This window comes from Hyalella azteca, unplaced genomic scaffold (assembly GCF_000764305.2).
Source record: "Hyalella azteca isolate HAZT.00-mixed unplaced genomic scaffold, Hazt_2.0.2 contig10289, whole genome shotgun sequence".
NCBI lineage: Eukaryota > Metazoa > Arthropoda > Malacostraca > Amphipoda > Hyalellidae > Hyalella > Hyalella azteca.
Genome location: NW_025940334.1, coordinates 66,085 through 82,236, shown reverse-complemented (window position 1 = coordinate 82,236; position 16,152 = coordinate 66,085). Strand labels below are relative to the sequence as shown.

The following is a 16,152-nucleotide window of genomic DNA, read 5'->3' as shown; positions in this document are numbered from 1 at the left end:
AGACAATAGAAGGAAGAGTGCAAACAACATAGAATAACGCAATGAATTTCATCAGCAACATAATAATGCAGGGTTTAAATTTTAATGATGTGGTTTTTATTCTCTTCAACTTAATAAATGCCAAAAAAATTCAGATACATAAATTGTGCGAAGATTATAACTATTTGACATTATACAGAATCACAACACCTGAACTCTCACGCAGAAAATTCGTGAAGAAAATTGCAATCATTGCGTAGATGACTGGGGGTGGGGGCCATCCCCAGGTGAAGGTCCTGTTATGTCGCACACTGCGCAAGCGAACATTTTGTGCGGGAAATAATGCCTTGAATATCTAGAGCACATGATGGATTTGATACGATTAAGTTTATATTTATCTCGGAAAATCAGCTAATTAACTTTTGTACGGAAACAAAATATTATGGTTAATGAAAACGCTAAGCAACACAAAATCAAAGTTTTCTTCCGAGGCACTAGGGTTTTGACGCTCTCCGCTAGAATTATCCTTAACCTGTCAGCAGCAACAGCACTACAGCACGCACTGGTCGGGGCAAATTCTACAACAGCCTACTTTGGGAGCGTGGCATGGAAATTAGGTTACAAACGTTTAACAAATTAAATGATGAAGATAAACATCGTTTTGCAATAAATATAAAAATACCGAACGTGTGAAAAGTGAAATCAGAATCGAAATGTTCTGTTTAGAAATTTAATGGAGATGAAGGTGATAACACGCAAAAAATGAAACCTTGAAAAAATGAAAAGTTTGCACTCAGCAAGTAAATAGTATAAGCATCATTTCAATCAGATAATAAGAGAAATTACAGAATGGTTTCATAATAGATATATTATTGCTAACAAAGCAGGGCAATGGTGATATTAAAAATAGAAAACAAAGTCTCATTACTCACACCCGAATGAGAGGATGGAAATTCAATTAAGCAACACCGGGTACTAAAAAAATTACTCGGGAGGTGAAATTCAGAGAAATGCTAGGAAAATAATTACGTAAATTCTTCTCTTAAAAGTATCATATACGTAAGAAGAAATACTAGAAATGAAGAAATAAAATTACGTATTGAAGCTACATTGAAGATGAAAAAAGCTCCAGATTACGCCAAATCGGCCTTTATTCCTTCAGCACCGAAAAGAAGTATCTGAGTTGCCACAGTTGAGGAATTCAATGGAGTGATGCCACACATACAAGCAAACTGGATAGTGTTGACTCGAACGATTTATTCTCTGACGGCCTTCTACATATAATTGAACTGTGTGTGCGACACCATTTCACTGTCCATATCACCAAGGAACAATTATGCTATACATTGTGCTGTAAACTTCAAGGAACCAGAGCGTCATGAGTATTGTACTCACTCCTTGCACATGCAATAGAGTCTTGTGTTTGGTAAATAATTTCACGAGCCAGCGCACTAGCACTATTCATGGAAAAGAAATTAATTCAAATTTGGGTGTAATAAATGATTAGGGTCTTACTTACATTTTTTAAGGAATAGATCGGTATCAAGTGAGCTCTAAAAACCGAACATTTTTATCATATTGTGCCCTTCTACAGAGACGGTGATGCAAGATTTTCTACATCGCCCTTTCAAGTGAAAAGGTAAGCAATAGAGAACATAAATACACAAAATTATTTTAACAACAAACCGACAAAAACAAGGCAGAAATGTAACACGAAACACCACAGCCACACAAGACAAAGGAATGTTAATAGTTGCATCAAATGCCCAGGGTTTGCTTTGGGTTCAAGCCAACGCACATTTTTCCTCCATAAATAAATTACTCAGATGGAAAAACGAAGATCTGAAGACAATTGAAGCAAGATGAAGCTAAATTTCTTATGACAAGATTCAACAGAAGTGGAAGTACATAAGCGGAATTTCAGTGACGGCCAATAAATAAAAATTATCGCTGAAATATTAATATAACACGAAATGATAAAAAAAGTATTTTTAGATAACTCCTTTCCACCGATTTTAGTCTCCTCGATATCGAAAATAATAATTTATAGCATATTATCAAAAGAAATTAAACACCAACAAATTCATCACAACAATAGCATACATGGTAGCAGATATACTTGATATAAGTTAGCATACTTATATAATTAAAAAAAAAAAAACAAGCGTTTAAGGTGAAGTGAATGCACTTGGTGAAAACTTGACAAGATGTCGTGCGGTGCACGCTGCAGGGATTACCCGCACTATTTACACAAGGCAGCGCAACAAGTAATGACTTCCCCGCGTTTATAATCGGAGGGAAGTTGAGCCAAGAGTAGCTTCTTTATAATACCGGTCCGTAATACGTGAAGTGAGCAGTAAAGTAACAAGACCCTCACAATCTATACAAGAATAATCAAGTTTTTTTTCAAAACTGAACTTCGGACAACATAATTCCCACCACAGACACCAAAATGAAGAGTTGATTAATCCATCAAAGTTCGCTGAAAGTTGCGGGAAAAGTATGCATAAAGAAGCGGGGCACGAATTAGCTTGAAGGCAGGAATAAATGACCAATAGAAGGATCTCGGTAACCTGAAGGAAAAGACTAGGTGAACGTACGAATGCTTAGGCGACGTGAAAAGACTAGTTGGTGGATAAAGTAGTTTTTGTGGCAGCAGTAGAGGTATTATTTAGGAGAAACAGACCTACAATCTATGTGCGATGTGATAAGGCTTCGAATGTAGGCAAAAAGCGTCGAGTTATAGCAATAAGAAAAGTAGTGAAGGAAATGGCGGCATGCGAGATGATACGACGGAGTTACTGGAAAACCCACAACCGAGGCATTACACAGATTAAAGCTGCTACAAGAAAGACTAAGAGTGGTACACAAAAATAAAACACAAACAATAACAATAATGCCTTCATAACACAAACCGTAAATATTATTAACACATTGTATTTCGAATGATGAGCTTAAAAGCAACAGGAATCAAGATGAAGATAAACTTCAGAAGCTGCAGTCTCGTGCCAGTCCAGCTTAAATATGGAAGTTGCACTAGACTCAGGATATATCCTTACATCCTCGAAGGTGTCTTACCCAGCAATGGATAAAATTCAGCAGACCATTGATCAAATTAAGCAAACTTTGAATCAAATTCATCAGACTGTAGACGAAATTTATCCAGCGACGGGCTCAGTCTTGGCAGCGGAGGTGACGATGCTGGCTGGCGCAGGAGGAGCGGGGCGCGATGACGCAGACGAGGTGCGCGAGTGCGAGGGCGAGGAGGGTGCAGGCGAGACGGTCGTCTGTACGGACGGCGCAGGCGGGAGTTTGGCATCACCGTGCGCTGCAGCGGCCTCACCGTGACGGATCTGTTCAGGCACACAAAAAATGAGATCAAAGACGCAAGAATATTTTACAGAGTCGACATTACAAACAAACTTAGATCAAAAATGCAAGCATATTTTACCGAGTCGACATTAAAAAGAAACTTGCTTAACTTAGAAAACATAACTTAACTTAACTTAACTTAAGAAACTTAGATCAGAGATGCATGAATATATTACCGAGTCGACAATACAAACAAACTTAGATCAAAGATGCCAGGACTTTTTACCGAGTCGACATTACAAATAAAGTTGTACCATAGACACAAAATATTTTGCTGACTCGACATTACAAACAAACTTAGATCGAGCAGCATTGCACATGGAATATATTATACCATCAACAAAATAGAAATAAACCTCCACATTAATTAATGTGGCCAGCAGCTCACAATGTTGGCAACGCCGAACTTACAGCGCTTGTAAGCCACTCCCATCAACATCTGCATCAAAAATTAAATAGTGAATTCCGTTCCCACTTTCGAATTACTCACATTTCTAGCCTGTTGTAAACAGCAATTGCTATCGAACTACTACTATATATACTTCAATTGAATTATCCAACAGAGCAGCAACCTACGTGAGATATTGTCCTATAATACAACTGAAATATTCAATGGAGCAGCGAACTACATGTGCTACTCTACTACACATCAACTGAAATATTCAACAGAGTAGCCACCTGCATGTGCTACTCTACTACACATCAACTGAAATATTCAACAGAGCAGCGACCTGCATGTGCTACTCTACTACACCTCAACTGAAATATTCAACAGAGCAGCGACCTGCATGTGCTACTCTACTACACTTCAACTGAAATATTCAACAGAGTAGCGATTACATGTGCTACTCTACTACACCTTAACTGAAATATTCAATAGAGCAGCGACCTGCATGTGCTAGTGCTACTTTACTACACCTCAACTGAAATATTCAACAGAGCAGCCACCTGCATGTGCTAATCTACTACACTTCAACTGAAATATTCAACAGAACAGCGACCTGCATGTGGTACTTGTAGATGTTCTCAGTGCTCTCGAGCACGCCCGCATTGAGGTCGAGGGTGCGGCCCCGCACTCCCTGCTGGGGGGGCGGTTATTCAACAGAGCAGCGACCTGCATGTGCTACTCTACTACACCTCAACTGAAATATTCAACAGAGCAGCGACCTGCATGTGCTACTCTACTACACTTCAACTGAAATATTCAACAGAGTAGCGATTACATGTGCTACTCTACTACACTTCAACTGAAATATTCAATAGAGCAGCCACCTGCATGTGCTACTACTTTACTACACCTCAACTGAAATATTCAACAGAGCAGCCACCTGCATGTGGTACTTGTAGATGTTCTCAGTGCTCTCGAGCACGCCCGCATTGAGGTCGAGGGTGCGGCCCCGCACTCCCTGCTGGGGGGGCGGGGACAGCCAGTTGTAAACGGAGCCCACGAGGGGCACGTGGCGCAGCAGCCCTTCCTGCCAAATCTTCTCCTCGTTCTCACGGCGGAGGTCTTCCGTAGCTGCCTCAATGCCTGGGTAATATCAATCTCAATAATTCAGTGTATCAATAATATCTCAATAATATCAATCTAAACAATTCAGTGGTTCATTAACAATAATTCAGTGGTTCTCGTTAGGTTGCTAAATTTAATACGTCTCAACACGCAGGCCGCAACAATTCAACACACCTCCACACCCATTCTGGCTTTTCCTATGAAAGAAACAACTTTAAATTGGGAAGTAACTTCCAAATCGTCCTTCCACAATTGGAAGTCACTTTTAAATTTATTAATCAGCTTGAATCTGTACGAAACTTTTTACACTCATTCTTATAGGTAAATTTAATTAAAATTTTTAATCAAAACTCTCTCGAAAATATTCTAATTCCAATGCAAAACTTTTTAATTGGAGAGATACTCATAGTCATTTAAACGCACCTTTTTTGACAACCTGGGTCATTTGCTCAATAAATTTGGATGAGGACTCAATCTCTTTGCCCGTATTGTACACGAGGGCGAGAAGCTCTTGAAGATCCGTCTCCTCAGTGACCATGCCAAAGCGCACGCAGTTCATACCGTCGCTCCCTTCGCCTGAAAGCCAACACAGAATTAGGAGTGAGGATTTAGCGAGGATTTCCAGACTCTTTCTTTATTTGTTTCTTTGTTTTAATGTAACTCTTACACGGTATACGTTCAACACCGAAAAATTCAGGTATTAATTTATATCACACAATTGAACAATTGCGCGTGTAATGTTGTTGCATCGTGTTATGTTGTTGTAGTATGTAATGTTATTAAACAAATGTGTAATAACAAATACATCTCAATACAATTGAAAGCAGAAATTAATTTGTACTTCTGTATTTATAGAACGAGTATCTAAAAACCAGTGTGAATAGATTAGAGAAATACATATTCATTAGCAAACATAAAAGATATACATGTTCTGATTACGCAAGAGGAACGGACCGAGCGAGAAAGCCGAGTCAGTGGTCTTGAGCTGCTCGACGAGGTGCGAGTTGAGGAAGTTGACGTCTTCCTTAGCAGAGTCTGGCAGCGCGCCCTGAGCGAGCCACACGTCAGGAATGTAGCGCACCCCCCCAAGGCCCGCCCATTGCGGGATCTCCGCAAGCTGCAGGTTTTCAGACTGCCCCACAAGCTCATTGAAGACCTCGCGTTGCTTTACCGTCGCATTCAGGATATCCTGAGAACAAAATTCAGCATAAGCTATGGAATCAACCTTAGGTATGCTAGGGTAATCAACAATATCTAACAATGTAACTCTCAGCGTCAGGAAAATAATATATAAATTTTTCTGAACAGCAAAGAATTGGCCAATGCCATCCAGTTGCTAAGAGTGTAAATCACGACATGAGGATCTGTTACTTCGGCCACTAAGTGTACGTTGGCAGCTACCTGCACTTGAGTGAGCTTTGATATTACGGCCACAGCGGTGCAGGCGCTTGGTGAGCACTGAACAGCACGTAACTAGCAAAGATTACCAAACAACCACCAGCAGTAGCCAGTACGTAGTGCTAACAACAGGAACGAGCGACTCACAATCTGCTGGTCGAGGCACTGAATGAGCTCCTCGAGGGCAGGCGGCGAGAGGTGGTGAGTGAAGGGCCCTTCTAGCGGCGACCAGCGGAGGACGTAGCCAGCGCCTTCAATGGAGACCAGCTCCAGGGGGATGTAGCCGCCCACCTCCCGGCGGACCACTTGACACAGCTGATGAAAACAATGCAGAAGAATACCAATTTGAGATCCACACGGTATTGCTATTGAATGCCTGCCAGAAACACGACAGATTCTGAATCAATGTTTTTGAAATAAAAACAGTTTATCAAATTTAAGATATACATAGAGCACGCGCGTGAAATATTGAGCACACGTGTGAAACAATGAGCATAACTGTATTTATAGAATTAGTAACACGGCATGACTACTCAGTCAACCCTCAAAATTTTATCGATTCTAGATGTAATTTAATAGAAAGGAAATCAGTTAATCATTTATGAACGAAACTGGCGATACTCAATCAGGGAAAGTTGAAGCCAAATTGATCTCAAAAATAAAACAAGACTGACATAAGAAAAAATTTAACTCAGTACTCACTGCATTGAGTGACAGAGAGCGCATTTTCTCGTCGACGAAAACATGAAGTCACGGACGGACATGACGAGCGAGTCACGGACAGACATGACGAGCGAGTCACGGACAGACATGACGAGCACAATGGCGCCTTTTTTCCATAAATGAGAAAATGTGCTAAAAACACTCAAAGTAGCCATTTTTTCTCCATAAATGATCTTAAGACTTAAGTTTGTCGCTACATTAGGAGCTGCAATGCTAACAACCTACGTCATGGGCGCTTAACACTCACCCAAGAGTTGAGGTTGTCGTAATACTCGGAATTCTTGCCGTCCTCGAGACCATCAGGCACGTACTGGAAGACTACAGTTCCGCACACAGTCTCCAGCAATTGCTGGAATTTTAAGTACAATTAATTAGAAAGTATTGCAATTGCAGTGCTAACGCCTTACAATTGCATAACTAAGGTGAAATTAATCATTTATTATAGTAGCAAGTTATTATAGTAGCAGGTATTGTCATGCGCCGGCTGTGGCTGGAGGCGAACGTGTGCTGCTGTGCTACGTTTACAACATACGGCAGTGTATAAATTTATTACTCTCGTGTTTGGAAACTACGTCGCAAATCTTCATAATCATGTTTTTTTCACTAGGAGGACTACGCTTTGAGGATCTATTAACGTTGAAGGCCGTGCCATTAAATCTGACTGTGGCAACCGTTACTGTTCCGGAACCGATCTGCCATCTTGGTTTGTTCGGCCATCATGCCGATCAGGGCATCTTTTTAATTGCGTGATGATTAAATTGATGTTAAACTATGACATTATGAACTGGAAGTTAATTTGAAAATATACCCTAAATCTGGCAGCAGATCATCGTACTGAACACAAGCAATACTAGTGAGTGAACTGACATTAAAAAGAGTTAGGTTTAGAGAGAAAAATCATGAATAATGCAGTATCCCATTGTACACGCGAGGTACCAACGTAATTAGGAGTCTATTCAAGAGTTTCACTGCGTCATCACGTATTGCGTGCCGTCATAATGAGACAAAGCAATCATTATTCAGCCTTATGAGAGAGTAATTTTCCTCGTCAGCACAACAGCGTCAGCAGAACACTCACTGCAGTGCTGGAGGGACGGCTGATGAGGTCAGCGATGGTGACATGAGGGGCGCTGTCAGCGGGACGAGGGCTCTGGCGGTTATAAAATGATATTGACTGCTGCTTCTGATGACCCATGAATAATTTGCACAAATAAAATAATCAACAAATTAAACAAGGAAAAGCATCTGCAGGGTCAAATATTGTTAGGAAATGCATTGTAATTACACATTATTGTAATTAGAATACATTAACAACATCCATGGCAACTATTATCAAATACATGAACTAATTTCTCAAATCCATCTTAAGAGTAATTAGGAAATTCTTTAAATCCTGTTGAAATATACCATTCGAATCATAATATCACACAGATATCATTAACAAACTATCATACTCAGCTCAGAACATGAGAACATGCATCTTAAAAGAACCAGAACATGTCTCCCAAAAGAACCAGAATATGTCTCTCAAAAGATCCAGAACATGTGTCTCAAAAGAACCAGAACATGTCTCTCAGAACATGAGAACATGTCTCTCAGAAGAACCAGAATATGTCTCTCAGAAGAACCAGAACATGTATCTCAAAAGAACCAGAACATGTATCTCAAAAGAACCAGAACATTTCTCTTAGAAGAACCAGAACATGTCTCTCAGAAGAACCAGAACATGTCTCTCAGAAGAACAGGAATATGTCTCTCAGAAGAACCAGAATATGTCTCTCAAAAGAACCAGAACATGTCTCTCAGAAGAACCAGAACATGTCTCTCAGAAGAACCAGAACATGTCTCTCAAAAGAACCAGAACATGTGTCTCAAAAGAACCAGAACATGTCTCTCAGAACATGAAAACATGTCTCTCAGAAGAACCAGTGTGTCAGAACTCACCAGCAGTCGCACCCGTGGCACGTCAGCGAGGTAGTGCTGCAGTTGCTGGCCCAGCTCAAACGCTAGCCGAATGCGTCCTGAAACACCGCTGCTGCCCAGGCTCTGTATACCACAAATTAAATCGCTTCCTTTGTTAAATTGTTTGATAGCATGGGCTGCCTTCCAAGCAACTGATACTAGGGCACTAGGGCGTAGTAGTCAGCAATTGATTTTGCTCGGTCGTAAGTTTCTCGATTATATCCAAGTTCTTATTAGTTTAGATATTATTTTATTATTTACGTTATCATATTACTATTAATATAGATTTTAGTTATTATTACTTCTTATGATGAATATTCCATCTATCATGTACTTTAAACGAGATATATCTATCTATCTATCTAACAATTTCATGTCATTTCTTATATTTTTTGTTGGCTAATTAATACAGTTATGTTTTTATCATCCATCGACCCTCTGAGTAAAGGTTGCATTATAATGAAAATGTAGAATAGTACGGGACTATAAGCACTACAGCAGGTCATTCAAGCCGAGTTTTTGATATTGAAATAGTTTTATATCAATATTTTAGATAAAGTACAATGAAGTTCATTGAGCAAATATACATTAAAGCCTGCACAAGGCAAGCTTTATTTACCAGTACTGAATATAAGGACGTTAGTAGCTAGCTTTGCATGTAAAAATTTCACATGCAGTACACTGAAAATCCAGTATCCCCAAAGAGTTCTAATTAAAGTTAAACCATTCCGCAGTGATTGGTCTATTAACTCTAGCGCATGAAATGACTTTGCATCAACGATCGATAAATTGCTAGAAATCCTATACCTACAGCTGCTCACTGAAATATTTCAGTGACATAAAGTTCAACAACAACGGTTTGAGTAATAGCTTCATCTCCAACATTTCCATTTAAACAAAACTGAGATCTAGTTTTCAAAAATTTTGAGTACAGTTGAAAATTTTCATGTCATAGCTTCATTACTGCTTGCTCTGTGCCCAACGTTGGGTGATGCATGAGGTAGTTTAAACGTGAACATTTGACATACTTTGAACATACTTTCTGCTATGGTTTGCAAACTTTTGTTTGTGATGACCTTTTACCGCATTGAGCATTTTACTTTTATCTTGAGAGCTAATTTTGTGCCGTGCCTAATCATCGTTTTTAATTCTTCAGAACTTATGGGTTGGTCAGACGCGGGAGCAAGTTGCTGCTCCTATGCCTCTTCACGCGCGTTGAAGAGTAGCCGCTCCCGCAATTAGGCAGCACAGAGCAATTTCTTGTGGTTGATGGCAATTGCTACCATCTTGCGACTTTAAAATAAATAAAAAATTCTCCCAGTCTCGATTCCATTCATGTTTTTTACCTTCGAATTATTCCAGGCTCGTTCCTCAAGGTTTTGTCCACCATTTATTAACAAGTTTCAGATGACTGATCTGAAAAAAATAAATAAATTTCACAGCCCTCACGTAGTGACTTGAGCACAAACCATGAGAGTAATCCAGAGCTGCAGCGTGTCCACTCTGACATGCATGTTAAGTGCAGTGAGGCCTGCTGCGTGGACACAACGATCCTCCAGCACGCGGTACACCGTCACAAATGGCAGACCCGGCACCCCCAGCCACGTACCCAGGGGCAGCATCATGCTGTCTCCTACACTTGCAGGCTGCATATGATAAAAGAGTACCAAATTCAACGTTGTGAAGATAATGTTTGGTTAATTTCATTATTATACACGATATGCATAGTCAAGAGTTCAGTTTTGAGACGTGAGAAATGTTGAATGGGTCCATGTTTTATGAGCAGTCATCTAATCTAAAGAAAGTGACACAAAAAGATTGGTGACAAAAATTGAAATTTATAGGAAAAAGATTTAAAGTAGTTCAATCAACGAACTGTTTAGAATTTAAATTTTTTTCAATTCCTTCCAGCAAGCAAGTATGGAGAAAGAACAGGGAGGAAAATATGCAAATTTCCTGAATAATGTCAGGATCTGAGGTGTGTGGAGATCCCATCACAAATAATGGAATAATACTGACCAGATTTGGTGAGTTGGGAAGAGTGAGAGCAGCGAGATTGTGGCCTTCCACGTGCAGCCAAACATCGTGACTCTGACACACCTCCTGGATCCTGGTGACATTGTCAACACCGCCTAGCACGCCACCACCTGGAGTACAAATAATTAACAGTTTATTTCATGAGAGAATCTGCAATATACATATCATCATCAGACAAAACATCAACGTGACAAGGCTATCACTTGAGAAAACTTTCTATGTGCGTATTTTTCACACAGTCCAAGTAATTTTCCATTAGTTTGTATGCTGACCCACTAGCATCAACCAATTGTAAAACCAACAGTGCCCTAAATGCTGGATGACAAAGGATATAGTATCATGGCGCAAATCTTAATGCATTAGTAACTTATATTGTATAATGTAGAGTATATTGAAATGCTACACAACATAATATCAAGTGAAATACATCCACTTCCGAAGAATTGAAAAAAAATATGTGCAAAGAATTTCAAGTTAATTAAAGTATATAATGATTAGGATTCCTAAGATACTCGTGTGATAGAATACACACAAACCAAAATAATGCTTAGAAGACTTAGCAGGGACAGAACAACTCACCAACATTGGCGATAACCATTAATGGTTTCTTCTGAGCAGCAAGGTCCGCAGCAAGCATGCGGTCCAGGGCAGCAGTATCCATAGCTACAGGAGAGCCAACCACAGTATTGCATGGCACTACCCGCACACTCCCACCTCCCAGGCCCAACTGTAATGTCAGGAGTTACAATAAATAACATTACCACAATTCATACAGTGAAAAAGGCTCATATTAAAAAAAAAAAACTTTTGCATAAGGAAACCAACACCAAGATATTACTGAGCAATAAATTAGCTTGTTCCTAGAAGATTGTTTTAGACATCTCATGAAGGGTCTACAGTTACCAATGAAATGTCTTCCAAAGGTTCCAAATAAATACTCAATAGATTAAAAATATATCTAAAAATGTAATAATGGCGGATATCTCACAGCAGTGGCAAGATGCATGGGCAGACTGGAATGAGCTGTTGCAGCCACATAGATTAAGGGAGGTCGAGCATATAGGGTGAGGTGCCCGTCTGTTGCATAGCGAGGATATTTGCTGTGAAGCAACATGCGGCCAACTCGCACAACACCCTCACGTTGGTCTTCAGTGATGCATGTGGCACTTTCAAATTTTCTGCATCAAGGAAAATGCTTACACTAGTGTATTGATAGCTTTTCAGTTGCCAAGATACATCTTATATAAATACCAATATCTCAAGGTGTCAATTACTCAATGAAAAAACTGAGCCTAAGATACACATTATTTATCAAATGAACACAAACTTACCTGAAGAGACGAGTGACCCAAAGAGAAGTGTCCGAGAGGAGACGTGTTGCAAGGCGACGCAGTTGTTGAGGATGAAGAGTGGTGAGTGCAGCTGATAAGATGTGGCTTGTAATACTGATGCGGCTGATGGTATCAGGTAATTCAATACTGTAAGTGATGTCAGGCTCAGATTGGTCATACTGTATCAGGTCCTGGAATAGATGAAGACATTGTAGAGCAGTTTAATTCACAAATTTATGCAATAAATGATTACTTACTATGAGGCATACGGTTTCAAAATAACAATGAAATGTGGGAAATATTGCCCAAACTCAATAATTAATTAGGCAGTATTTAGAAGCAATAAGTTCACTTTTATTCAATTAAGTAAATATCAGGTGAAGCATAAATATTATTTTTCTTTTTTGCAAAATATTATGTACCTGCAAGGCTGCAATAACAATACACAATGTACATTCTAAGGATTATTAGAAATACTTAACAAGGTTATGTTCAATTAATATCCTAATGGATTCAACAGCTTCAAGATTTAATTTAAACTTAAACAAACCTGGAGGAGGCGCAGTACATCAGAATAATGTCTGGGGGTGGTAGCTAGGGGCTTGCACTTCCTCTCATCTTCAGACAATGGCTCATTTGCATGACCAAGTACATCTAGGAACTCCTTACTAAATTTAGCTAGCACATCAAATGCACTTTCTTCCTCCTCCTCATCTGTTTCTTGGACATGTAAATCTTCTTCTTGGATGTTCCCTTCAACATTATCCTCTTGGACCTCTTCATCAGGCACATTGTCTGCCACAGCAGCTTCAGTGATGGCTTCTTCTGCTTGATCAGTTATACCCTCAACAACACTCATAGCTTCTTAATGTATGTAAAGAAAATGTAAATAAATAAAATAAATTGAAAAATTCCAAATCAATTTCTTTTAAATTAATGAGGCCTTTTTAAGAGAGTTTAATAAGGGTTTCAGTCACTTGATAGTTGATATATTGATAGTATCATTTAAAAATGCTGTATATTTTTCTTACTCTAAGACAACACAAGTAAATAACTGAAGTTATATTAATCAGTCTCAATTAAATCTTGACAACTTGGCTGATAATAAAAAATGTTTATATATGAATACCTATATTTATTTGATAAAGTACCCAGAAAATAAGCATTTGTACCAGTACCACTACCAGTAAAACAGTCACAGTGCCCAGTAAAAAAATTCCACCTCTTGATTTATGCTGACAATGATGCCAGTTTGCCAGTTGCCACATTACTCAAATGCACAGCCTCCAATTGTCCAATAGAAATAATGTAATGTAATGTAATAGTGGTTTCAGCATTTATTATTCCATTAAGCTTGTCACCAAATATTAATGGCGCAGAACATTTATGGCTTGTAGCGGTTTCAAACATGGAACTCACTGCACCAATTATTCTGTGCTCAACCACCCAGCTTCCCTGCAGATTCTGACCAGAAACTGACATACAGAGTTGGGAATTGGGATTGAACCCGCACCTCCCTGCTCCATTCTTGCACTCCAAACTCTAGCCACTGAGCACCCAATGCTCTAATTTACAAACAAAACTAAATCACATCTCTCTAGTGCTCAAAACAGCATTGTAGTCATCAATCATCATAATTCACTATCATGATGATGTTGGTATGCTATGAATGATTGTATTGAAGTTAATCAAACCCAACAAATCATAGTTCTGACTAGTATTATATGACTTTTAGTGACAACAGACAAGCAGCAAGCAACAAGGTATGAGTAGAATTGACTAAGTGGAGACTTCAAGACTTATGTGGCACAGTGGTTGAGTGGCATAATGGCATTGATGGTTAGAACTTAGTTAGCAGGCCTAGGCAGGAGGCTGCAGCCTAGAGGCAGAGCTCACTTTGCTACCTAAGTGGCAAACCAGAGATTTTTTAGAATCAGTTCATTTTTAATTTTGTCATTTACTCAAGGTTTAAACCAATATCTTATACATGATGATACTGGTATCATGGTATGAGGTATCCATGATCCCTTGGCTTTTAGACACATAAAAACTAATTCCGACACAGCTTGGAAATGGAATTAGACATACACAGACACTGGACTGACACAGCTCTACTAACAACACTTCTCTTCAACTTCACTTCTTCAAGTTGTTTGTCTGTTTGTCTGTCTGTCTGCTACAAATCTTATATAGGTCAATATAGGCTAAGCTAATCAAAATTTGACACACTTCTACTTATCCTATCGATCTGAAAATTTGCACACTTGTGTAAAGTTGGAGACAATGCATGAATCAAATGTCAAAATAAATGATTTTATAAATTAAAAAAAAATTTCCAATATGAAAAAAATTGAAAAAATAATTTTGTCAGCTACAAATCTTATAACTGATAGGACACACTTTTAGGCTACCTACCTGTCTAATTGATCTGAAATTTTGCCCACTTATGTGAAGTCAGAAAGGCAATGCATGAATCAATTAATAGAGAAAATAATTTTGGAAAAATTTATATATTAAAAAAATTTATATAGGTATAGCCTATTAAAAAAATGTAAAAATAATTTTTTTTCAATATTCGAAAATTAGGAGATGAAAAATTCATTGTAGCTACATCTGTCTGTAAGATTGGAGATACTGGATTCTTTGGAAGCCAGGAAGTGTTGTCTTTAAAAAGTAATTTTTAAACTTATATTATTTTAATAGGATTTAACACACTTCTAGAGCACTGTTGTACCTAATTATAAGATTTGTAGCAGACAAACAATTAAACAACAAGAAGTGAAGCTAAAGTCTAAAGAGACCTATTGTAAAAATGAACTTGAGCAAGAGACTGAAGAGTCTAAAAAGTCTCTGCTTTGACACTCTCTTGTGTCGTGAGTTGTGACTATGATCAGTAGGCCTACCTAGCCTAACCTAGGTACGGTAAGGTACCTACTATTGCAATTGGCAAGGTCAAGTTTGCAAAATTTCAGATCAATTAGACAGGTAAAAGTGTGTCAAATATCAGTTATAAGATTTGTAGCTGACAAAATTATTTTTTCAATTTTTTTCATATTGAAATTTTTTTTTTTAATTTTTAAAATCATTTAGGCCTATTTTGACATTTGATTCATGCATTGTCTCCAACTTTACACAAGTGTGCAAATTTTCAGATCAATAGGATAAGTAGAAGTAAAGAAGTGTGTCAAATTTTGATTATAAGATTTGTAGCAGAGTACCTAAGCAGACAGACAAACAAGAAGTGAAGTTAAAGAGAAGTGTTGTAATTATAAGATTTGTAGCAGACAAACAATTTTAAACAACAAGAAGTGAAGCTAAAGAGACCTATTGTAAAAATGAACTTGAGCAAGAGACTGAAGAGTCTAAAAAGTCTCTGCTTAGACACTCTCTTGTGTCGTGAGTTGTGACTAGCTATGATCAGTAGGCCTACTATTCACTATTGCAATTGGCAAGGCAAGACAGATTAGGTACCTATTAAACAAGTTTGCCATGTTCTTTCCGATGTTATTTGCGGCCCTAATCATAATGAAACACACAATTGATATTCATCACAGTTATTTTATTAAAAATGAATGCTCGTAAACCACTATTTCTAGCCAATACCTACTTTATAACGGAAGAACTATTACAAGCAGTGTCGTCCCGGTAAATCGTAACTCTTTTCCGCCTGTCAGCACTGAGCCACGTAAACAGAGTTTTTATGTTACGTTGATGGTTTTTAAAGTGTATCAATCACAAAAATTGATGAGTCACATATTCTTTTACATGACACTACCAACCATTAGCGAGGCATATGGAATTTCGGTCTATAGTATATTCTCAAATAATTAAACGTTT

The 16,152-nt window shown here is 38.4% G+C and overlaps 1 protein-coding gene across 3 annotated transcripts; it reads right to left on the bottom strand.

The window, feature by feature from the left end:
- Positions 1-31: 31 nt before the first annotated feature.
- LOC108680078 (pyridoxal-dependent decarboxylase domain-containing protein 1) lies at positions 32-15,939 on the bottom strand. Of its 3 annotated transcripts, XM_018168837.2 has the most exons (16): positions 15,923-15,939; positions 12,866-13,179; positions 12,316-12,506; positions 11,973-12,162; positions 11,564-11,711; positions 10,967-11,094; positions 10,417-10,593; positions 8,930-9,031; positions 8,064-8,135; positions 7,233-7,334; positions 6,410-6,577; positions 5,819-6,053; positions 5,288-5,440; positions 4,758-4,882; positions 4,353-4,430; positions 32-3,332 (listed from the first exon to the last, which is right to left on the bottom strand). In XM_018168837.2, the coding sequence occupies exons 2-16, from the start codon at positions 13,172-13,174 to the stop codon at positions 3,138-3,140; spliced, it is 2,373 nt and encodes a 790-aa protein (XP_018024326.1). In that variant the 5' UTR covers positions 13,175-13,179; positions 15,923-15,939; the 3' UTR covers positions 32-3,137. The 3 variants fall into 3 exon arrangements, with proteins under 3 accessions (XP_018024326.1, XP_018024325.1, XP_047738318.1); XM_018168836.2 differs by lacking the exon at positions 15,923-15,939 and having other exon boundaries at positions 12,866-13,408; XM_047882362.1 differs by lacking the exons at positions 4,353-4,430; positions 15,923-15,939 and having other exon boundaries at positions 4,680-4,882; positions 12,866-13,408.
- Between the last annotated feature and the right edge of the window lie 213 nt (positions 15,940-16,152).